Source organism: Chrysochloris asiatica, unplaced genomic scaffold (assembly GCF_000296735.1).
Source record: "Chrysochloris asiatica unplaced genomic scaffold, ChrAsi1.0 scaffold00028, whole genome shotgun sequence".
Classification (NCBI taxonomy): Eukaryota; Metazoa; Chordata; class Mammalia; order Afrosoricida; family Chrysochloridae; genus Chrysochloris; species Chrysochloris asiatica.
Genome location: NW_006408546.1, coordinates 9,501,085 through 9,524,052, shown reverse-complemented (window position 1 = coordinate 9,524,052; position 22,968 = coordinate 9,501,085). Strand labels below are relative to the sequence as shown.

At 47.2% G+C, this 22,968-nt stretch overlaps 1 protein-coding gene across 2 annotated transcripts in view; it reads left to right on the top strand.

Moving 5' to 3' along the window:
• AMOTL2 (angiomotin like 2) overlaps window positions 1-8,866 on the top strand; it is an 18,786-nt gene extending 9,920 nt beyond the window's left edge. Inside the window, exons 6-10 of one of the 2 annotated variants that reach the window (XM_006846591.1) lie at window positions 4,738-5,033; window positions 6,038-6,339; window positions 7,107-7,324; window positions 7,907-8,086; window positions 8,808-8,866. In XM_006846591.1, the coding sequence (XP_006846654.1) occupies window positions 4,738-5,033; window positions 6,038-6,339; window positions 7,107-7,324; window positions 7,907-8,086; window positions 8,808-8,866 (1,055 nt within the window). The remainder of the gene's footprint in view (window positions 1-4,737; window positions 5,034-6,037; window positions 6,340-7,106; window positions 7,325-7,906; window positions 8,087-8,807) is intronic. The other variant, XM_006846592.1, reaches the window with a different exon arrangement.
• The last annotated feature ends 14,102 nt before the right edge of the window (window positions 8,867-22,968 follow it).

Below are 22,968 nucleotides of genomic sequence, written 5' to 3'. Positions count from 1 at the left end.
CGGAGCAGCTGGTAGTTTCGAACCGCTGACCTTAAGGTTCGCAGCCCGATTCGTACAACCAAAAATTAGCTCTGGAGTTTAACCCAGGAGTCCAGTCTAAAGAAGGGGCTTGGGAGACATCTCTCTCAAGGGGGTGGTTGAATCCTTCTTGAGGGATGCGTTCATTGACTAGTTCATTCATTCATTTAGCAAAATTGTGCTCAGCATCTGGCATGTGTTAAGCTGAAGGTAGGAGTGGGTCAGAAAGCTACCATAGCACGGAGGTCAAGGGAGAGGGGATGAGTTTGAGAAAGATAGAGATCTTAAAGCACTGGTCCCTGAAGGCTGTTGGTGGTGAGAAAGCTCCCAGTGGCCTAAGAGAAAGACTTTGTAGGCTTGGCAGGGGTGGAGGGCAGGCCACAAGAAGTGAAGAAGAGCTTGAGCCAGGCTGAGATGTGGGAACCAAAGGGATCAAAAGCAAACTTTAACAATCAAAAAAAAAAAAACAGAAGCAGTTAGTTATTACTGCTGTGTTCTGATATTTGAGGTGTCCTGGTGTGGTGCTGTGGGCTAATGCGTCAGACTGCAAAGTTGTTTGTACTGCAAGGTTCAACCTCACCAGCTGTTCCTTGGAAACCCTATACAGGGTCGTTGTGGGTCGGAATCGACTCGACAGCATATAACAACATCGGTGTAGTACTGTAGGATAAGCACTGGACTGCTAGCCACAAGGTTGGCAGTTCAAACCCACCAGCCACTCCTTGGAAATTCTATACACAGCCACTCACTGAGTGGGAACCGACTCAGTGGGACTTAACAACAATAACAGAAAAGTAGAACTGAGGCAGTCCATGTCAGCGTGAGGGTGGTTTTGAGGAGGTCAAGGAAAGCTGCTGTAAGAGGCAAGGATAGTAGGGGTGTCCAGAACCGAAGAAGCAACTTGAGAACTGAATTTTGGCCGAAACATCATCTCCCTCTCAAGGAGGATTCAGAGACCAGAACAGGGCAGATTGAAGGAATTAACTGGGACAGCCCTGTTGGCCAAATGGTTTACCCACTGGGAAACTAACGAAATGGTTGACTAAACCCAGCCGCTCTGTGGGAGAAAGACTTCATGATCTGCTCCTAATGATCTATAATCATACCAATTGCTGCTGTTGTCAAGTGCTGTCCAGTGGGTTGCCGACTCATAGCGACCCTATATAGGGTTTCCAAGGAGGGCTGGTGAATTTCAACCGGCGACCTTGCTGTCTAGTGCATTCCCCCACTGCGCCACAGAGACAGTTCTACTCTGTCACGCAGGGACATAGATTGGTTGCACCCAACATCAGCATGGAAGGAGGCAGGCGATTGCACGTGGTGAGGTAGCCCAGACTTAGGACCTTCAGGAGAGGAAGGCTGACTTCGATGGCCCGGTTCTGTGAAGAAAGGAAGGCACAGGGCTAGTTTCTGGGAGCCTGCCCAGCAGAGGAGAGGGGGAGGCGGGCCTGGAAGCATTTCCGCTCCCTGGGGAGCAAGCGCCAGGCTGTTCTTGGCTCCTGGCTGGAGCCATTAATCTCGCAGCCGCGGGTGACCTGGATGCCTGACATTCCAGAGTCGCTGGGCTGTTCCGCTCCCTTCCCCACTCCCTTTCCCTTCCCCCCTCCCCCCCTGCCTCTGTGCCTTGCTGCCTAGAGCCCTTTGGCCCTTGGCTTTGGGGGGGGGGGGCGGGGGGGGCAGGGAAATAAAGTGAACACAAAGGAAGACTGACAATGAGGCCGGGGACCTTACTGTCTCAAGGAGAAAGATCCTGAAATGAGCCAGGTTTTACTCATGTTGGGCTTCCGTCTCCCGTGGCCCTTCCCCCACCCCCACCCCCGGGTCTCTTGGTCTGGGTGCTTTTTGTTGTTGAGGCGCTGTCTTCCCAAGATCCACAGGCTTCATGGTTTTACCTGGGTCCTGGAAGCTACTGGAAGCATTATCCTGGGTTCACCATTTCTCACACCAAGGACTGGGGAAACCTCAGCTGCTCTTACTTGCTCTTTAATAACCATCTAGAAGGGCTGCTGGGGAATCGTGGGATTCTCAGAAAACATGACTCCAGAGGATCTCATAAGCCCCCAAATGCGACATCACCAAAGCCACGCTGGCAAGCCACACAGACCCTGCTGTCTCTGAGTCTTGTTACCTGTCTCTGTACCCATGGGCACGTTTCTTCATCTTGAGCCTCAGGTCTGAGATGGGACAACAATAGTCCCTGTGCTTTCTACCTTTCAGAGGCTGGAATGAAAAGCAGACTGCTGCAGACTGTAAGGTTCTGCGAACACACAGGAGGAGGCGGTCCAGCTCCATTTCAGTATTGGACTTCATTTTCTGGCTTTCCTACATGCCAGAAAATGAAGCCACCCTGGGTCCCAAATCAAAAACCCAAACTCATTCCCATCTACTCAATTCCAACTTTTTAAAATCCACTGACCTGGGTTGCTTGCATCTTCTCTTTTCTTCCCCTGGGCCCTGAGTAGATGAATCCTCCCTTCTGCAACCCAGAGTCCCAAGCCTTCTCTTCTATACCAGAACTTGGAGATTGATGACTGTTGTGTCCTGTAGATGGTCATTTAGCCACATGTGGCCCCGAGTTTAAAATGAAATCAAAGGTTAGTTCTTCAGTTAGTCCCACTAGCTGCATTCCAAGGGTTTGGAAGTCTCAGAATAGGTCATTTCCATTATAATAATAATAAAAAAAATCATCCCACTGGATAGCACTGCTCTAGCGTAGTGGTTAGGAATCAGGCTGTGAACCTCAGGGTCAGTTGTTCGAAACTACTAGCTGTTCCACAGGAGAAAGATGAGGCTTTCTGCTCCTGTAAAGATTAACGGCCTCGGAAACCCTGTACAGGGTTGCTCTGAGTCGGGACTGACTCCACGGCACATAACTACAACAGAGACAGTTATTTGGGGTCCATCAGGCAAGGCTTGCTGTCCTGTCCCTCCAGCAGGGTACATAACCAAAATGCTCCTCAGTGGGGTGGAGAGAGCAGCTTAAACTCCCAAGGGAGAGGTGCAAAAAGGGTGGCTGTAAGCCTCGAGCATCAATTAGAGCAGGGTGGGGAATATCCTAGGGTCCTATTGGATAGCCCACAAAATCATTGGTCTGGCCCTGCCAAGGCAACCGCAGTTGTAGCCCTCACATGATCAAATATAGCAGGCTAATTTTTAAGCTGATAATTTTGTATAGCCTGCGAAGGATACTATAAATTTTAGCAGATAAAAGATTCCCGTTCCTGAACTAGAGGCCTTGGTATAGTCTATCTTGGGCCTTGTTTGGCCCAGCTATAGTTCTCTGGGCAATTAACAAGATGATTTAAAGGTGTGTTGAGCTGGAAGCTCAGACAAAGTCAAACAATCTTCAAATCATAGTGATTTTCCTGTGGTATCCCTGAGTGTCACAGAGTGTGGTAACTAGTGTCAGCCACCCCCAGCCTCCCATGGACCTCCTCTCATAGCAAACCACACAGAATCCTTAGTAATTACACCAGAACATTTTGCAAAATCAACAACTATAAAAACACTAGAAGCTACAAAAATAAATGTGTGCTTTGTAGCCCATGCAGACAACACCACATAATTTGAAGCATCTTTGTAATTGGGTAATAATTATAACCCTGTCTAGAATGTATTGTTGTTAGGTGCCATCAAGTCGGTTCTAACTCATAGCGGACCTGTATAGGGTTTCCAAGGAGCAATTGGTGGGTTTGAACCACTGACCTTGTGGTTAGTAGTCCAGTGTTTATCCTACAGCGCCACATCAGGACTCCAGAATGTGTTTGTTGGTGGCCATGATGCAGTGGGTTCCGACTCAGTGACCCTGAGTAGGATTTCTCAGGCTGTAAATCTTTTCAAGAGCAGAAAGCTTCATTTTCCTCCTGTGGAGTGGCTTGTGGATTCGAACCAACGCATAGCCCATCATGCTACCAGGACACAAAAAATTTATAGACAATCATTTTAGTGTCACCCTTTTGACAGTGTCACTTGGTGTGGTCTATACTCACAACACACCCCTAGTAACGCCACTGCCTTTTCATTGAACTGTCGAGTGTACATTTATCAGCACCTGCCTGGTTGCTTGCATGGCACTAAATAGGGGAGGGAGGCCAGGACTTGCAGAATGATCCCTGGGGGTCTACTTTAGGAGACTTCTAAGTGTGACAACCTCACGCCACAACCAGTAGCAGCAGCCTGGGCCTTTGGTTCCCACCCTGGCATCATTATTCACACCTCCTGTTTCCTCATCTACAAGGGAGCTTCCAGAAGCTCATGGGAAATTCCAATATCTTTTCATTCCATTTTTCCACAAAATTTTTGAAGCTCCCTTGAGGGGCTATTCTTGGAGAACTCAGTGGCGTAAAAGATGTATGAATGTCTGGTTGATGCTTTAGCAAATCATGGCTATCTTCCCCTTCCTTCCTTGTCTGACCTTATCTTAAATGGTGACACCTGTCAGAAGTAGCTGGTGTTTGGGGCTAGTAGAGAGCAAGTGGAGATCTGTTGTTACAGCAAGGGCTATGGCTCTGACATTTACTGTGACTTAGCATGAGTCTCTATTCCCTTCATCTGTAAAATGGGGTTGATAATGGTGCCTAACTCCTAGGGTTGTTGAGAAGATGAGATGCAATTATGCCGTCATGGTCGGCACAAGGTGGGCACTTAGTGGGGCCAATGGGGTGGTCACTGTCACTGTTAGTTCTCAAAGGATGGCTGAACTGCTCTTTTTCCTTGCAGGCTACGAGCAGCAGCAGGAGCAGGAGAAACTGGAGCGGGAAATGGCATTGCTGCGCGGGGCCATTGAGGACCAGCGTCGGCGTGCCGAGCTGCTAGAGCAGGCCCTGAGCAATGCACAGGGCCGGGCTGCAAGGGCTGAAGAGGAGTTGCGCAAGAAACAGGCCTATGTGGAGAAGGTGGAGAGGCTGCAGCAGGCACTCGGGCAGTTGCAAGCTGCCTGTGAGAAGCGGGAGCAGCTGGAGCTACGTCTGCGGACCCGCCTGGAGCAGGAACTCAAGGCTCTGCGAGCACAACAGGTGAGCCAGGTAGACCTGTGGAGATGGTAGTAGGTAGGAGGAGTGTGCCTGGGGATGTTTGTTCCCATCCTCTTCTTTGACCCAAGAGTTGGAAGCCAATCCCAAGGCCTCTTGGAGCTCCTGCTCAAATTCAGGTCACAGTCCCTTTGGAAAGCAAGAATGATTTTCTGTTTTACCCTTGTTGCTAGGGTCCTCCCACTCGCCAGTCTTAGCAGAAGCTCTGCCACATGGCTTGTGCCCAGACTTGGGGGACTGAAGACTTTGGCTTCTTACCTCAGTCAGAAGCAGGGGTAGAGTAGAGTCTTTGGTCTCTAGAGAAAATGGGTCTGGAATACTGAAACCAGATTGAAATTCAATGGAACCTTGATCTAGAAGGCCAGCCAGCTCTTAATGCGTCTCCCCAGGATCAGGAAACAAAATGGTCATCATGATCCTGAATCTTTATCCTCACTTGGGACTTCTATGTAAACAGTTCTTGCTGTTTGCAAACCAGATAAAGTTCTTCCCACACAGATAGGGTGACCAGTCTCCCAGGTAGCCTGCTGCTTTCCCAGCATGGAGGCTAATTTATAAGGTTACCTGTGCCTAGACCCTTAGGTGGTACAAACAGTTAGCACTCAACTATTAATCTAAAGATAGGAGGTTCAAACCCACCCAGAGATACGGCCTAAGAAAGGCCTGGCAAATTGTGTCTATAAAGACTATAGCCAAACAAACCCTATGGAGCACCTCTACTCTGTAACACATGGAGTCATCGTGAGATGAAATTGACTTTGATGGCAACGGGATTGGGTTTTTGTTTATGCAAAGGCAGCTGTAGGATTCAGGATAAGGTGTAGTAGGCACCCTATGTCACCCCCTCTGTCTCTGAGTGCAAGCAGGATGAGGGGGAGAGAGTGTTGTCACTAAACTAACACTTACATGATAGTCCTCGCCGGTGGATAAAGGCCAGGGGCTGACCCAGCCCAGCCTCCGCCCTTGACCACTTGGTCCTTGCTCTGCAGAGACAGGCGGGCACCCTCAGCAGTGGCAGTGGTGGGTCCCAGGAACTGAGCGCCTTGAGGCTGTCAGAGCAACTGCGGGAGAAAGAGGAGCAGATCCTGGCACTGGAAGCTGACATGACCAAGTGGGAACAGAAGTACCTAGAGGAACGTGCCATGAGGCAGTTTGCCATGGATGCAGCTGCCACAGCCGCTGCTCAGCGCGACACCACCCTCATTCGACACTCCCCCCAGCCCTCGCCCAGCAGTAGCTTCAACGAGGGCCTGCTTGCCGGCGGCCACAGGCACCAGGAGATGGAGAGCAGGTTTGGCATTACAGACCAGGCCGGGGTGCCTGGAGTGGGGAGGAGGGTATGGCAATGGCTAGTTCCTGTCTGTAACCCCTGATAAACAGTTCAGCATTCCCTCCAGCTTCTGAGCAGACCAGTATTTGGCACTCCAGAGCAGTGTGCGCATGCTCTTTCCCGTAACACCAGCCGAGTCCCAGGAAACTGGTTGGATGACATTCAAGGCTCTGGGTCCATACCTGCCTACCCTATCCCCAAGTGAATCAGAGAGACTTCCCAGCTAAGTCTACATTGTGTATCATCCCAGAAGGAATGTGGGCTAGGTTCCTGGCCTGGGAGTAGAGTAGCTAGTATTTTCTCTTTCCCCAGTGGCCCCCTCAAAAAAAGAGCAAAAAAACTGTGAGGCCCTATGTGATTGTCATTTGATCCCCTGATTCAAACACACACATCAGTTGGCCTCATTTGATGGGCACACTACTCTGGGGCATTGTTCTCTAGGACCAGAGGTGTGCCACAGTCTTTATCAGATGAGTTTAGAGCCCACCTTTAGTGAACTGTCTTTGCTGGTATAAAAAGGACCCCAACGCCTCATGCACTGTGGTTTTCAGAGCCTGGACTGAGAGCAAGTAATGCCGGAACTGTAAGGACATTTATGAAAGCCCATTTCTGGTCCTGCTGCAAGGGCAAGAAGGTCCAGCCTAGATGCAAGGACACCTTTCCCTTTAAGTCTCCTTTAGGAGGGTGGAAGCTGCTGGCATCTGATCTCATCCTGTCTCATCCCTCAGGTTAAAAGTGCTCCATGCTCAGATCCTGGAGAAGGATGCAGTGATCAAGGTTCTTCAGCAACGCTCCAAGAAAGACCCTGGCAAGGCCACCCAGGGCTCCCTGCGGCCTGCTAAATCCGTTCCATCCATATTCGTAGCTGCAGCAGCGGGAACCCAGGGCTGGCAAGGGGTGTCGTCTAGTGAGCGGCAGGCAGATGCCCCTGCCCATTTGGCTACAGGTAAGAGGAGATTGGTGGGCACCATAGTGGTGCAGTTTCTCTCAGGACTAAACACAAATTGTCAGACCTTCCTTCTCAGAATGGAGGCTTATGGGAGCCAGGGAGTCTTGACCCGTACTCCAGATGAACCAGCTTATATTCTGGTTCTGTGACCCTCCAGCCCACAAGTGTACTGTAGGTGTGAAGAGGAGACCTGTAGACACCAGTCCCTCTTCATAAATGTCATTATTCTCTCCCTGAGGCACATCATCTAAGCAAAAAGTAGAGCTTCCTGTGCAGATGCAACTTCTATATAAACCTGTGCCATCCCTCCTTCTCTCAACAAATGGCACAGAAGTTCTAGAGACCCTGCTGGCTTTAGGAATTAATTTACAAAACAGAATTCCACCACTCAAAACATTTGGAAACCAGTCCAATCAGTTATTGAAAATATGGGCAAGTGACTGGTCTTGAATCAGAGTTCTTGCAAATACAGAGTGAGCCCCACCACATCATGTCCCCGATCCATAGTTAATCCCTAGTTAACTTCATTGAGGCCATGTATTGTGAGGAGCAGTAACCATCAACCTTCTGCCTTTCCAGCACACAGGGCCCCTGCAGAGGAGCCCATGGCCTCAGCCCTCCTCCCTGCCCATGCCAAACATGGGAGCAAAGATGGGAGCACCCAAACTGATGGCCCTCCAGACAGCAGCTCTGCCTGCTTGCCACTGGAGCCTGACAGCCTTCTGGGGTGCAGCAATGGCCAGAGGACAGCCTCACTGGGTAAGTGTCCCATCCTAGCTTCTATGCAGGGCAGGACTGAGGACAGAGTGGGGTATGTACTGGGACCCCAAGGTTGTTTCTTCTCCACTCCTTATGCTCATAGCCCCGCACTCCACAGGGAGCCCTGCATAGCTCAGGGTGAGTAGGGTATCTGCCTGCTTCAGTATGCATGTGAGGGCCAGTTGGACACATGAGTGAAGGAATGGAGGCGCCAAAGTTCAGGGGAGAAGCTACCAGACGGGAAAGACTTTATCTCCTCTTTCATAGTCTTCCTTGCATATTTGATTGCCAATCTAAACATCTCAGATACTGGAGCTTGGCTAGTTATCCTGATGGTACTCTCAAGCTGAAGATTTTGTGTAAAAAGAGTCTGGGAAGAAGAAATTTGAGAATGTTTCCCCCTTTCACATAAGCCTATGCATATTTGCCTGTGCCTCATGAGCTCAGCAAACCACAGGCATGAGAAGAATTTTGCAGCCTCCCTCCCTCAGGCCTCTCCACCGCTCCCCTTAAGCCCGCCAACCAGTTCATAGTTATAAGCAAATGGGGTTGGTAGTCTTGGCTGAGTGGAAGCAGACATTGCCCTTGGATGGCCAAGTTACGGGCACCTGGGCAACCAAAGTGGGAGTAGTTGGTGAGTTTAAAGACCTATCTTTAAAATGTGCCGGACTTTTAAAAGGTATCACTGTTGCCATGTGCCTGTGTTCTTGTCTCTCCCCAGACTCTGTAGCTACATCCAGAGTCCAGGACTTGTCAGACATGGTGGAGATACTGATCTGAAGGAGTTAATGCCTCGGAGACTGAACCATTTCCTGTCCTCCTCAGCATCTGTTACACTCAGCCATTCCAGCAGCTCCTTAACCAAGCACTCATTCCCATCAGTCATCTGGTCCCATGAGCTCAGGAAGGAGTGCTGTGGGGAAGGGGAGCTGTGAGTACCAGCATCCCAGAAGAACCTGCTTCTTAGCCCCACATTCCTCCTAGGTCCATGGAGAATGAGGATTCAGCCTTGGGCTACTGCCCAAGGCTTGCTGCTGGAAGCTCAGAAGAGAGCAGAGCCCCCTCTAATCACCCAATTGGCACTCAGGTGGGGAACGAAGGGGTGTGTTGGTTTGGAGGGCTGAGTTCCAAGAGTGAACACCAGGTAGCCTAGCTTGGTATCACGCCAGCCATGTTGTTTCCCCCTGGCTAAGTGTGATCCCAGCCAACTTCACCTGCTCATCAGCTCCTCACTGCCTACTTGGGATCACCAAGATGAATCTTTTGGAAACTGATGAGGGCGTAAGTCCTACGGAAACCACAGCGTCACTCTCTACTTGGTGTAGATCAGAAGCCATTTAAATGGACTGGGAGATGCTGTGCAGTTTGTATATAATTCCCATTCTTGTGGAATAGAAGATGAAAGTGTGCTGATTCAGATTTTGTACCCTTGGGCTGTGCTCCCCTGTCCCTGCTGCCTCAGTTCTTGTAACTTCTGACTGGCCTGCCAGTTATTTCTTCTTCTCAAGTCTTGCCCATGAATCTTTATGCTGGTTGATTCATGGGATACTGGCTGTCTTCTTTTCCTCCATCTTGAGTCCTACGTTAAATGGTCATGGGATCTTCATCGCCAGCCTCTTGAAAAGACTCCACAGTCCCTATCCCTGACATATCCTGTTGGTTTGATTGTGAACCCTGAGCCAGATGCAATGAGCCCACCGCACATGGACATCTGCTATGCCCACATGTGGGCTTCAGTGGCCTTTCCCACCACCAATGCTTTCTGAGGAAACTGAAGAAGTCGTCTTGTTCTCCTAAGTGTCATTGTTCCCACCTGAAGAGACTGGGAGAGACGGAAGTATGCTGTTGAAAACTAAATGAGCTACAAAGAGTCCTCAGAATGGAGCCCCCATCACAAAATGGTGCCCATGAGGCTAGCTCCTCAAGCTACCCATGCCCAGTGCCCTGAAGCAGGGCCAGATACTTTGAACTTAGGGTGAAGTGCCCCCACTTGGCAGCCTGCCAGCAGCAACAAACTTTGACTTCTGATCTTAAAGAGCCTCCCTCCCCTCACCCCAACTCAGCCCCAGGAGTGATTGGTGGGTTTTAGCAGTTTGTCTTGACTATCTTTTGTTCTTCTTGAATTTCTGTTGTTTGGTTGTTTTTTTCCCATTACTTTTAGGTTTTGTATGTGTTATTTTATTCCCATGTTTCCTCAAGTTTCCTTTTTAAACATTTGCATTTGCTGGACAATTGCATATTTTTGTAAGTTCTGACCTCTGGTTCACTTTTTCTGATGTGTTTGGTTTTTGTTGTTTGTTTTCAAAGCAAAAAAAAAAAAAAGAGAGAGAGAGAAAAGAAGGCAAAAAAATATTGTGAAAGGAAAAAAAGAAAACACAACAACTTAATATATTTTGGATGAATATTTGGTATTTCTTTTAAAGTATTTTTTTTTTTTTTGTGCTGTGAACGTTTTCTGCCAAAGACCATGATGTGTGTCTGTATGTTTAAGTTATCGTAAATATTTAAAATGTAAACTTGGCTGTTTTGTTATGCCACCCTGTACCAGGATTGCTGCTGCATTCTACTGGGTATAACAGTATTTTAATAAAAAAAAAAAATAATAATTAAAATGGTGTCTGCATAAGTAAGTGACTGGTCACTAAGAGGGGAAGGAAAGTAGGTGAGGATTTGTGGGACCACCCCCATCGTCATCCCTGACCGCTCTCCATCCCAGCCCTGTCTCCTGTGCTCCTTGGTTCTAGAACGTCTGCCCTCTAGAGCATATCCCTGAACAGCGAGCTCAGTCACTGCTACTGCTCACACAGAAGGAATGAAGGATGCTGATTTCCATTTCCTGACTGGGGAACCTGCAGGCAAGGCAGGCTGATCCTTATCTATAAGGCTAGGATGGAACCCATTGGCGTGAGCTGATTCTGACTCACGCCAGTACACAGGATAATCTCTTCAAGTACCCATGGCCCGTCCCAGGAATTTTGTAAGGCTGCCTCAAGGAGAGAGTTGGAATGAGGGCATAGGGCATGGTTGACTCTTTTCACTTACAGGGAACATTTCTCACAGGCTGGGAGGGTCTGACAGGTGGGTGGCCTCCCCAGGTAGCTCTGTCCTAACAGGCTTTGTTTGGCCACCTTCTGTGGTTACTTCACAGCAGACGTGGGTGTCCAAGGGTGGTTTTATCCTCCCCCTTCCAGGTCTACCATATCCCTTCCCTCAGAGCACACAGAGTCCTTGTCTTTACTTTCTGAGGGATCAGCACCATACCTGCCTTCTGCTTAAAAACACGTGGTGTGTGTGTGTTCAAGTGTGTGACACATTCCTGGACACTGCCTCCCACATGGCTGCACTGCCACTACTGATGCTCAGGAAAGCATATGACTCCTGTTCATAAAAGAGAAAAACATTCCCAACCTTGGGAAGTATCTGTCCCAAGCCTCCATGGGTGTGACAACATACTGAGGTACCTAAGCAGTGTGTGAGGGTGGTAGATGTGGTTGTGGGCAGTTACTCCCACAGGCTGTGGGTGAATTATCTTCAGAGCAGATTCAGGGACTCAGCAGTCACTTGATGGGTATCTAGGATCCTAAAGAACATGTCTAGCTGCCCACAAGGATGGAGTCAAACAGTTTGGAATATCCAGGGACTTTTCTAGCAACTCTGCAGAAGGTGGTGGGCCCTACTGGAAAGGGAGTTATTGTGCAGGATCCCGGTCAAGCCTAATAGAGAGGGGATAACTGCCACCCTTTGGCCCTGCCTCCACTCCAGTCCCCTGCAGTCTGCCCACCTGGGCAGCATTCTACCACTTCCTGTATTGGAATTTCTACTGTATAAATTGGGATGCTTTCCTGGGATTCAGGCTTAGTCCCCTGGTCTGAATCTCTCTGGGTTCCTGCTCCCTGCCTCCCTCTACTCTTTCCTGGCCTATGCCAGCCCACTATAGATTTGCCAGGACTTGGCATCCAAAACAAAATGGCAGTGCCTGTGTCAGAGATCACAAAAAAAAACAACTCATCAAAGAGCCTCCAGAACACTTCATCTGGACTGTAGTGAGGATATCATCTGCTCTGAGTTGGAACCCTCGATTCATCTCCACTTGCCCCCGGAAGAGCCTGGGAGCAGTCAGCCATGACAGCTCTGTCCCACACCCAGCACTGCTGGCCAGCAGCTTTCAAAGCACCTTCGCCTTCTGCCAGAACTAGTCTGTCAAGAGTCACTTTATTTCTTGGCAGAGATTGTCGGGGATGAAGTGTGCCCAGCACACATACATTCGTGTGTATTTGTACGTGTGTGTGTATTTGTATGTGTGTAGGCCTGAGTTTGGGTCGCAGAGAAAAGTATGAAGGCACCAATATCTCCCAGCTGATGCCTCCTGGGACTGCCACCAGCCACATGGTCACCAGCAAATCTGAGGAACCACTTCACAGAGAGAGGGTAGAATGAGCTTCTTGATGGACTTTGAAATGCAAACTTACAAAGCTCCGGAACTGGTAGAGGAGAGGGGGCGTTTAGCCCATGTGCTCAGGCACCTGTGAAGGAGGTGAGGGGCTGTGGCTCAAGGAGTGTGTGCCTGGATCCCACAGATGGCTCTGCTCCGTCCTTTGGAGGCCAAGTGTCTTTTCAAGGGGCAGCCCTGCCCTGCCTCCACTCAGTGCTTCCACCGACACGGCTAATCATTGACTCCTCCCTTCAGCTCCAGCATGTGCCAGGAAAATTCACCTACACAGGGCAGCAAATTGGGGCCCAGTAGCTCAGAGACAGGAGTCCCTTTGTGGCACAAAGAGTTAAGCACTCAATTGCTAAACAAAAGATTAGTGGTCTGAACCCACCCAGAAAGGTCTGGCAATCTATCTACTTTCAAAAAATCAGTCATTGAAAATCTTACGGAGCACACAGCTCTCCTCTGACACACATGTGGTTGCCACGTGTTGGAATCAAATTGATGGCAACTGGTTAACAGCTTTAACCCAGAGACAGTGAAGCCTCCAGGGGTCCTAGGTGAACAGGGAACTAGTTGGCAATCCCACTCTCTTGACTCCTAGGACAAGAAAGGACTAGGCTGGGAGGGACACAGAACTCCTCTGAACAGCCTAGGCAATGTGTGCATAATCGAGACTTTGGGAGGCAATTCTACAAGTCCAGCTCCATACTGCCTGGATCTGCTAGGTCTGGACCAACACCTGTAAAAAGCATCAAAGCCAGCGAGCTCTCAGTATCCTTGTTTGTTTGAGTTGAACTACAATTCACTAAGGAGCCCTGGTAATGTAGTGGGTTATGCACTGGACAGCTGACCACAAGATCAGCAGTTTGTATCCACCAGGCAGCACTCCATGGGAGCAAGATGAGGCTTTCTGCTCCCATAAGATTTATAGCCTCAGAAACCCTGTATGGGAACAGTTTGAGTCAGAACCAACCCGATGGCACACCATCACCATAATTCACAAACCCTCTTAAAGCATACAATTTGTATGTGTTGTTCTTGGTAAGTACCATTACAACCCTATATAGGGTTTCGGAGGAGCAGCTTGTGAGTTTGAACTGCCGACCTTGGGGTCCAGTGCTTCTCCTACAATGCTGCACCAGGACTTCAAGTGTACAATTTAGCAGTATCTTATGTCACAGTTTAAGCCAGCGGTGAACCACAGGGTCATCAACAAATGTCCCATCAGTGGACTGTGTAAACACAATGAGAAGTGTGATTTGATGCAGTGTGTTCACACTTGTCTAACTCCAGTTTTCTAGCATGAGACTTCCATTTCTATAGCTGCCATAGGCCTGACATCCGCCCCAGCCTGGCACCTCCACAACACTTCATCTGAATTGAGGACATTGTCAGCTCTGAGTTGGAACCCTCAGTTTGCTCTTGAACTGCCAACCCAAAGGTCGGTGGTTCAAACCCACCCAGTGGTACTTAGGAAGGCAAGGCCTAGCAACCTGCTTCCATTGAGATTGCAGCCATAGTTCTACATGGGGTCGCCATGAATTCGAATTGACTGCATGGTAAGGAACAACAACCACCTTCTTATCCCTGAGGCTGAGGGGTGGCGATCCTGTGAGTATAGGTCCCCAAGGTGTCCACTATCTGCTCAAGATTTTACAGAGTTAAGGAGCATGGACAAAGGGTGACTCCAATTTTGCTGGGCCTGAAGCTGATAAGGGAGGCTCTCTTTTAGGAATTAAAGGAAAAAAAGGTAACTACAAATGAAATCCAGAGTCCACTGTTCAAGCGAGCACCCAAAGTATACATTCACAGTAAATCCGTGCATGTCTTGGCTTTGGACATTCATGTTTCTCCAAAGGAATGAAGCTCTGGGAGATACTAGGGACTTGGGTTCATCATTATCTCTCCTGGGTGTAGCTGGGTCATGCAGTTTTTCTCCACCTAGGGCAGATGCATTCCTGATGTGGTGCTGTAGGATCAGCACTGGACGGCAAACCACAAGGTCAGCAGTTCAAACCCACCAACTCCTCCTTGGAAACCCTATACAGGGTCGCTATGAGTTGGACTCAACTCAACGGCACTTAACAACAACAACAGGGCAGATGGAGCAGCTGCTTCTGAGTATCCACTATAGCCCAACCAACTCACAAGGGGCAAAGGTACCCATAGTAAGAAGAATGTGGGGAGCAGTGTTGAGGGATGTGTCATCACAGAGCATGGACAACAGGGCTGACCAGCTTCCCAAAGACCAGACCTGTGACAGGCCCACATCTGCACCTTGTTCTCACCCATGGAGCAAGCCTCCAGTCATTAGGCAGAGGGTGGTAGGGCACATCTGACAGTAAGTTCACAGCACACTAGGAAGCCACGTCACTTACTTGTAGCAGGGTCTTACTCTCCCCTACTCGGAGAGCCTATTAGTTTTCATTGTGGGCTGGGCAAAGGCCATGAGCTGCCTCAGATGCATGCCTCTTGCAAGTCCGAAGGCTCCTACCGGACACATTCTAGGTGTGGTTGGGTAACAATGTGGACATTTATTTCCCTGTACTGGTTTACCTCTTCTTGCATCCATTTGGCCTTCTTTCAAGCTCCAGGAGTCCCTGCCCAGTCTCTCTGCAGCCTTTGCTTGCTCAACACAATGCTCTGTGGAAATCAGAGGTTATGTTGCATCAGCAGCAAAAATCCCAAAATCTCAACCAGAGAGTGACTAACTGCACAAGCCATGGCTAAGGTTTGCCCTAAAAACAATACAAACATTCTTTCATTTAAAAAGAAAGAACAACAGACCTTCTTCCCAGAGGCTATGCTCTAAGATTTGAGTTCTCTGTCTCAGCGTTGCTGATTTTTTACTCCGCTCAATTTCTCTGTAAATGGCCATGCCATCTCTTCATTCATTTATTCATTCATTCATCCCTATTACAAATGTTTATTATGTTCCTACTATATGCCCAAGGAGCTCTGGTAGCGTAGTGGTTACGAATCGGGCTGCGAACCTTAAGGTCAGCGGTTCGAAACTACCAGCAGCTCCACGGGAGAAAGATGAGGCTTTCTACTCCCGTAAAGATGTACACCCTCGGAAACCCTGTACAGGGTCGCTACGGGTCGGAACTGACTCAACGGCACTTAACAACAACAACTATATGCCCGGTACTGTGGTAGACACTAGAGGATACAGGGATGAATAGGGAAAGTTATGTGTCCAACATTATTATGCTTCCATATCTGAACTTTATACCCAACACTGAGTCAAGTAAAGGGGTGCTCATATATGTGGGACAAATTTGTGACAAAAAATTGGCTTCTCTTTACTTCATCTCCAAAAAATGCCAGCCTCATGGATAGATGGCTCTGAGTGCACTGTGATCTCTTTGACCCCAGGACCTTTGCATATGCTATTTCTTTTATCTGGAACGTCTTTCTCATCCCTCAAAATTGAGCTTGAGCATCACTTCTAGAGGAAGCTTGAGAAACCTCCCCACTCTACTTTCATTTATGCCCCAGAGGACCTTGAGAGAGGAAGTAGTGAGACACACAGAGGGAACTTGGTTAGCAGACAGCAGCTTGAGGCTCTGCTTGGTGGAAAGGGGGCAACAAAAGAAGACATTATTGTCTTTTCCAGTTCTGCAGTGGTTTGCTTCTTATCCTCATGCTGGAGTCACATGTGACCCAAAACAATGCCCAAACAATAATACTACAGGACGTTTTGGTTAGAGGGCCAATGCCTCTCCTCCTTGGCCAGACCCTCAACATTTATTGGAGATGAGGGAGGTTACAGGGGTCCTGTGGATGGGATATTCAGGTCAGAGAAGGAGAAGCTGAGCCTTAGGGCTTGGGTCAAGGTGGAGAAGAGTGGATGGGCCTCAGCTGTGGGTGTGTGAGCCCAGAACCGGCCCTGCCAGATGTCTGGCCCATGAGTCAGGCCCAGGTGCTGCCGGTCACGGGGACCAGGGCCAGCCCCAGCCGTGGGAACAGTAGGCGGAACCAGAGCTCCCTCTAACCCCAATAGAACTGCTTCTGTCTAGCCCTGCCAACCCTGGGCTCCCTCTGGGAGTGGGTCAGGTGGGGCTGGGGTGGAACATTTTTTATCAGGACAGCAGCTCCCAGCCATGCCCTGTGGTTCTTGATTCCCAAGAAAAATTCACAGGAGTTCAGACCAAGATGACTATGATCAGAAATAAGCAGAGATGGGATACAGGGTCTCCTGAACAAGGCAGAGATGAGGGGACAGCCCACATAACTTCTAAGCAATAATGCCAACCTTCCTTCCTTTCCTGTCTAGAAGCAGAAATACCAAGTCAAGGGAGAGGAAGGAAGCTGAGGATGTCCTCTGGGGAATGGAAGGGGTTGTCTTCCAGCCCCTGCTCCTCTTATTCCTTGGTCCACAGGGTAGAACCCCTACTGTACCATGAGAAAGACTTCTGGCCTCCATGCCTGACACAGACCCTCAAGTCTGGCAGTGTTGTCAAAGATCTGTATCTCCTTCCTGCAGCGCCCTAGCTAGTTCATCAGGGCATCAGTCCCAGAGAGGTCTCTGTGATTGAGCATTTGATGCCCTCCTACCTGGCGTCCATCCCCAGCAGGCATTCAGGAAGGTAGGGCTGGGGTGGGCTCAAGTTTAGATAGGACTATACTGTAAGTTTCTGGATGCTGACGCAAAGCCAGGAGCAGACATTATTATGCATGCTCAACACTGGTGTGGGTGTTTATGTGCTATGCAGTTGGTTCCAATTCATAACAAAACTATACAGGGTTTCTGAGGCTGTAAAGCTTTACAGGAGCATAAAGCCTCCTCTTTCTCCAGCTGAACAGCTGGTAGCTTCAAACTGCTGACTTGAGGTTATGTTGATCCATGCTGGGAACTAAAGTCTACTGGAAAAGGCTTGGGGGGAAACCCAGCTATTTGGAGGTAGTTGTTGTTAAGTGCCATTGAGTTTGTTCCAACTCACAATGATCCTGTGTATGGTTTCCAAGGAGCGAATGGTGAGTTTGAATTGCTAACATTGTGATTCAGACTGACCTGTGGTCAAGTGTTTATCCTACAGTACCACACCAGGACTCCTGTTTTTGTTGTTGTGAAGTGCCGTGGAGTTGGTTCCGACTCGTAACAACCCTGTTCAGGGTTTCCGAGGGTGCAAATCTTTGCAGGAGTAGAAAGCCTCGTCTTTCTCCTGCAGAACTGCTGGTAGTTTTGAACTGCTGACCTTGAGGTTAGCAGCCCAATTCATAACCACTACGCTACCAGAGCTCTTTTAACCCCCTCCTTGTTGTTGTTGTTGTTAGGTGCCATCTAGTCGGTACCAACTCATAGCGACCTTATGCACAGCAGAACAAAACACTGCCCGATCCTGGGCCAACCTCACTACTGTTGCCACACTTGAGTCCATCGATGCTGCCACTTGGCTAATCCATCTTGTTGAGGGTCTTCCTCTTTTTCTCTGACCCTCCACCTTACCAAACATGATATCCTTCTCCAGTGACTGGTTCCTCCTGACAATGTGTTCAAAGTATGAGAGACTAAGCTTAGCCATCTTGGCATCCAAGGAGCACTCTGGCTGTACTTCTTCCAAAATGGATTTATTGGTTCTCTTGGCAGCCCATCGCACTTTCAATATTCTCCTGCAACAACAAAATTCAAAAGCATCAATTCTTCTATGGTCTTCCCTATTCACTGTCTAGCTTTCACATGCATATGAGGTTATTGAAAATACCATGGCTTGGGTCAGGTGCACCTTAATCCTCAAGCTGACATCTTTGCTCTTCAACACTTTAAAAAGGTCTTGTGCAGCAGATCTGCCTAATGCAATACATCGTTTGATCTCTTAACTGCTGCTTCCATGAGTGTTGATAGTTGATCCAAGAAGAATGAAGTCCTTGACAACTTCAATCTTTTCTCCATTGATAAGAATGTTGTTTATTGGTTCAGTGGTGAGGATTTTTGTTTTCTTTACATTGAGATGTAATCCATACTGAAGGCTGTGCTCTTTGATCTTCATAAGTAAATGTTTCAAGTCCTCTTCACTTTCAGCAAGCAAGATTGTATCATCTGCATATCGCAAGTTGTTAATGAGTCTTTTTCCAATCCTGATGCCATGTTTTTCTTCATATAACCCAGCTTCTCGGATGATTTGCTCAGCATACAGGTTGAATAATTTTAAACCTTTCTTAATTTTAAACCATTCAGTGTTCCCATGTTCTGTTCGAACATCTGCCTCATGAGGTACAGATTCCTCATGAGCACAATTAAGTGTTCCAGTAGTCAACAAAGCACAGGTAAACATCTTTCTGATACTTTGCTTTCAGCCACGATCCATCAGACATCAGCAATGATATTTCTCATTCCACAGCCTCTTCTGAATCTGGCTTGAACCTCTGGAAGTTCTCTGTCAATGTACACTTGCAGCCATTTCTGTATTACCTTGAGTAAAACTTTACTCACATGGGATATCAAAGAGAGTATCCGATGATTTCCGCATTCTGTTGGGTCACCTCTCTTTGGAATGGGCTCTTCTAATCAGGTGGCCAGATAGTTGTCTTCTAAACTTCTTGACAGAGGTGAGTGAGTGCCTCCTGTGCCGCCTCACTTTCCTGAAAGATTTCAATTTTTATTCCATCAATTCCTGGTGCCTTATTCTTTGCCAATTCCTTCAGCGCACCTTGGACTTCCTCCCTAGGTATCATTGGCTCTTGATCATATGTTTCCTTTTGAAACGGTTGAACATTAACCATTTCCTTTTGGTACAGTGACTCTGTGTATTCCTTCCATCTTCTCTTGATGCTTTCTGCATCATTCAATAGTTTGCTCAGAGAATCTTTCAAAAATGAAAGTCGAAGCTTGATTTTTTTCTTCAGTTTTCCCAGCTTAAGAAATACTGAGCATGTTTTTCCTTTTTGGTTTTCTGATTCCAGATCTTTGCATATTTTGTTGTAATATTTGGCTTTATCTTCTCAAGCTGATCTTTGAAATTTTCTATTCAGCTCTTGGACCTCCTCATTTCTTCCATTTGCCTTAGCATCTCTATGTTGGAGAGCAAGTTTCAGAGTCTCTTCTGACATCCATTTTGACTTTTTCCTTCTTTCTTGTCTTCTTAATGACTTTTTGCTTTCTTCATGTATTGTGTTCTTGATATCATCCCACAACTCTTCTGGTCTTTGGACTTTAATATTTAATGTATCAAATCTGTTCTTCAAAAGATCTCTAAATTCAGGTGGGATATACTCAAGGTCATATTTTGGCTCTCATGGACTTGTTTTCATTTTCTTCAGCTTCAGTTTGAATTTGCATAGGAGTAATTGATGGTCTGTTCCATAGTCTGCCCCTGGCCTTGTTTTCACAGATGATATGGAGCTTTTCCATCATCTCTTTCCACAGATGTAGTCAATTTGATTTCTATGTATTCTATCTGGTGAGGTCTATGTGTATAGTCATCTGTTATGCTGTCTAAAGAAGGTATTTGAAATGAACAAGTCATTGATTTTGCAGAATTCTATCATGTGTTCTCCAGCATCATTTCTATCACCAAGGCCATATTTTCCAACTACTGAGCCTTCCTCTTTGCTCCCAACCTTTGCGTTCCAATCACCAGTAATGATTAATACATCTTGCATGTTTGATCAATTTCAGATTGAAGAAGTTGGTAGAATTGTATTTCATCCTCACTGACTTTAATGGTTGGTGTGTAAATTTGAATAATAGTGGTATTAACTAGGCTTCCCTGTGGGCATTTGGATATTATCCTATCACAGACATGTTGTACCTCATGACTGATCTGGATATGTTCTTTTTGATGATGAATGCAACACCATTCCTCTTCAATTTGTCATTTCCGGCATACTAAACCATGTGGTCATCAGATTCAAAATGGCCAATAACAGTATATTTCAGCTCACTAATGCCTAAAGTATTGATGTTTATGTATTCCATTTCATTTTTGACAACTTCCAATTTTCCCAGATCCATACTTCATACATTCAACGTTCCGATTTTCAATGCATGTTTACAGCGGTTTCTCTACATTTTGAGTTGTGCCCCATCAGCAAATGAAGGTCCTGCGGGCTTTTCTCCCACGAACTTTACTCCATTCACGTTATCACGGTCAACTCTACTTGAGGAGGTCGCTCTTCTCCAGTCGCATTTTCAGTGCATTCCAACCTGAAGGGCTCATTTTCTGGCACTATATCTGACAGTGTTTCTCTGCTATTCATAAGGTTTTCAGTGAGTAAAGATTCGGAAATAGTTTGTCACTCCTTCTTCCTAGTCTGTCTTTGTCTGGAAGTTCATCTGAAACCTGTCCACTATGGGTCACCCTGCTGGTATTTAAAATACCGGTGGCATAGCTTTCAGAATCACAGCAACTCACTAGCCACCACAGTGCCACAAACTGACAGACGAGTGGTATTTAAATAGGTTTTTGGTCATATGCTTGCCCTGCACAGTGTAGACTAGGAAGGGAAGAAGACAGTGACTTATACAAGGCCGCAGCACTAGAAAGGCAGGCAGAGCAAGCGGACACGTTGCTAATACTGCTATTGTTGAGTACAGCTGTGTGCTAGACATTATGTCAGGTAGTCCTCATTTACTACCTTGCAAGATACAGGCCGGCAAACGAGGTAGAATTGACCCCATTTTAAATACCACTGGTGGTGCTGTGGGTTAGGCACTGGTCTGCTAACTGTAAGGTTGGCAGTTCAAACCCAGCAGCCACTCCATGCTATAACGATGACGCTGTGTACTCCTGTAAAGATTTCTAGGCTTGAAGACCCTATGAAGCAGTTCTACTCTGTCTTATAACTTCACTATGCGTAAGAGTCGATTTGATGGCAGTGGACAGGCTATGGGTCAGAAACGACTCAATGGCACTCAACAACAAACTTTATATGGTAAGGAAAAAGACCCCGAATAAGCAAAGCATTACTGAAAAACAAGAGGAAAGTAAAAGGCCTCTCACTGCCCGATCTCAAAACCTACTACACAGCCACAGTGGTCAAAACAGTCTGGTATTAGTACAACAGAAGACGCAGATCACTGGGGCAGAATTGAGAACTCAGAGGTAAATCCATCCACCTACAGTCAGTTCATTTTTGACAAAGGGCCAAAATAATTAAATGGGGAAGAGATAGTTTCCTCAACAAAGGATGCTGGCAAAACTGGGAATCTAAGAGCAGAAAGAATAAAGGAAGACCCATGTTTCACATCACATACAAAATGAACTCATCGTGAATTAAAGAACTAAAGGTAAAGCCTGGTGTTGGTGGTATGGTGGTGCTCAGCATACAAGTGAATAAGTGTGGTGAAAGGATACAACTCTGGTGCACACCTTTCCTAATTTTAAACCATTATGTGTTCCCTGTTCTGTTCAAACAACTGCAGCTTGGTCTATGCACAGGTTCCTCATGAGTACAATTTAGTGTTCCAAAATACTCATTCTCCACAGTGTTGACCACAGCTTGTCACGATCCACACAATTGAAAGCCTTTGTGTAGTCAATAAAGCACAGGTAAATATCTTTCTGGTATTTTCTGCTTTAAGCCAAGATTCGTCTTGGCTGAAAGCAGAGACATCCTTGTCTGAATCTGGCTTGAACCTCTGGCAGTTCCTTGTCAGTGGACTGTTGTGGTATCTGACAGCGGTCCTCTGCTATTCATAACATTTTCAGTGACAAATTATTTGAAAGTAGAGTGTCTCTCCTTCTTCCTAGTTTGGCTTATTTTGGAAGCTCAGCTGAAACCTGTTCCCCACAGGTGACCATGCTGGTATTTAAAATACTGGCAGCATAGCTTCCAGAATCACAGCAACAAGCAAGGTACCATAGTATTACAAACTGACAGATGAGTGGTGGTATGCACCATACTACTAAAAAATGTTACTAGAGAGCGAGACTCTACACAGAGAGACAGTGACGCTAGGGATGGAGACAGAGACGATGATGTGGAGAGATGGAGCAGCTGGGGACACTGGACTCAGGGAGGGAGAGGGGCTGTGTGCTGACGGCCAGGGGGCGGGCCTGTGTGGTGTACCCATTGGTTATTTGATGATGCACAAAGGGGATTGTGATCTTTACAAAGAAACAAAATACGATAGGATGTGTGTAAAGCTGATGTTCTCCCATGTAAACCTCACAATAAAAACTTAAAAAAATATTTTACTAGTAGGAGAAGTGGGGTGTGGAGTATACAGGAACTTTCTCTACTACCTTTGTAATTATTCTGCAAATCGAAAACTCTTCCAAAAAGTTTTTAAAACTTACATTTTTTACTAGAAACAGTAGGTAACTTACACTCTAACTGCCAGCCTATGTTCAAGGCCTGAAGAATTGCATTTTCCAATTGGGAGACCACTTTGAACTTGGTACCACCGAGTTCCCATCACCTACAGCCCTGTTGTGGCGCTGCAGGATAATGCACTAAACCACAAGGTCAGTTTGAACTTCAAGGTTGGCAGTTCAAACCC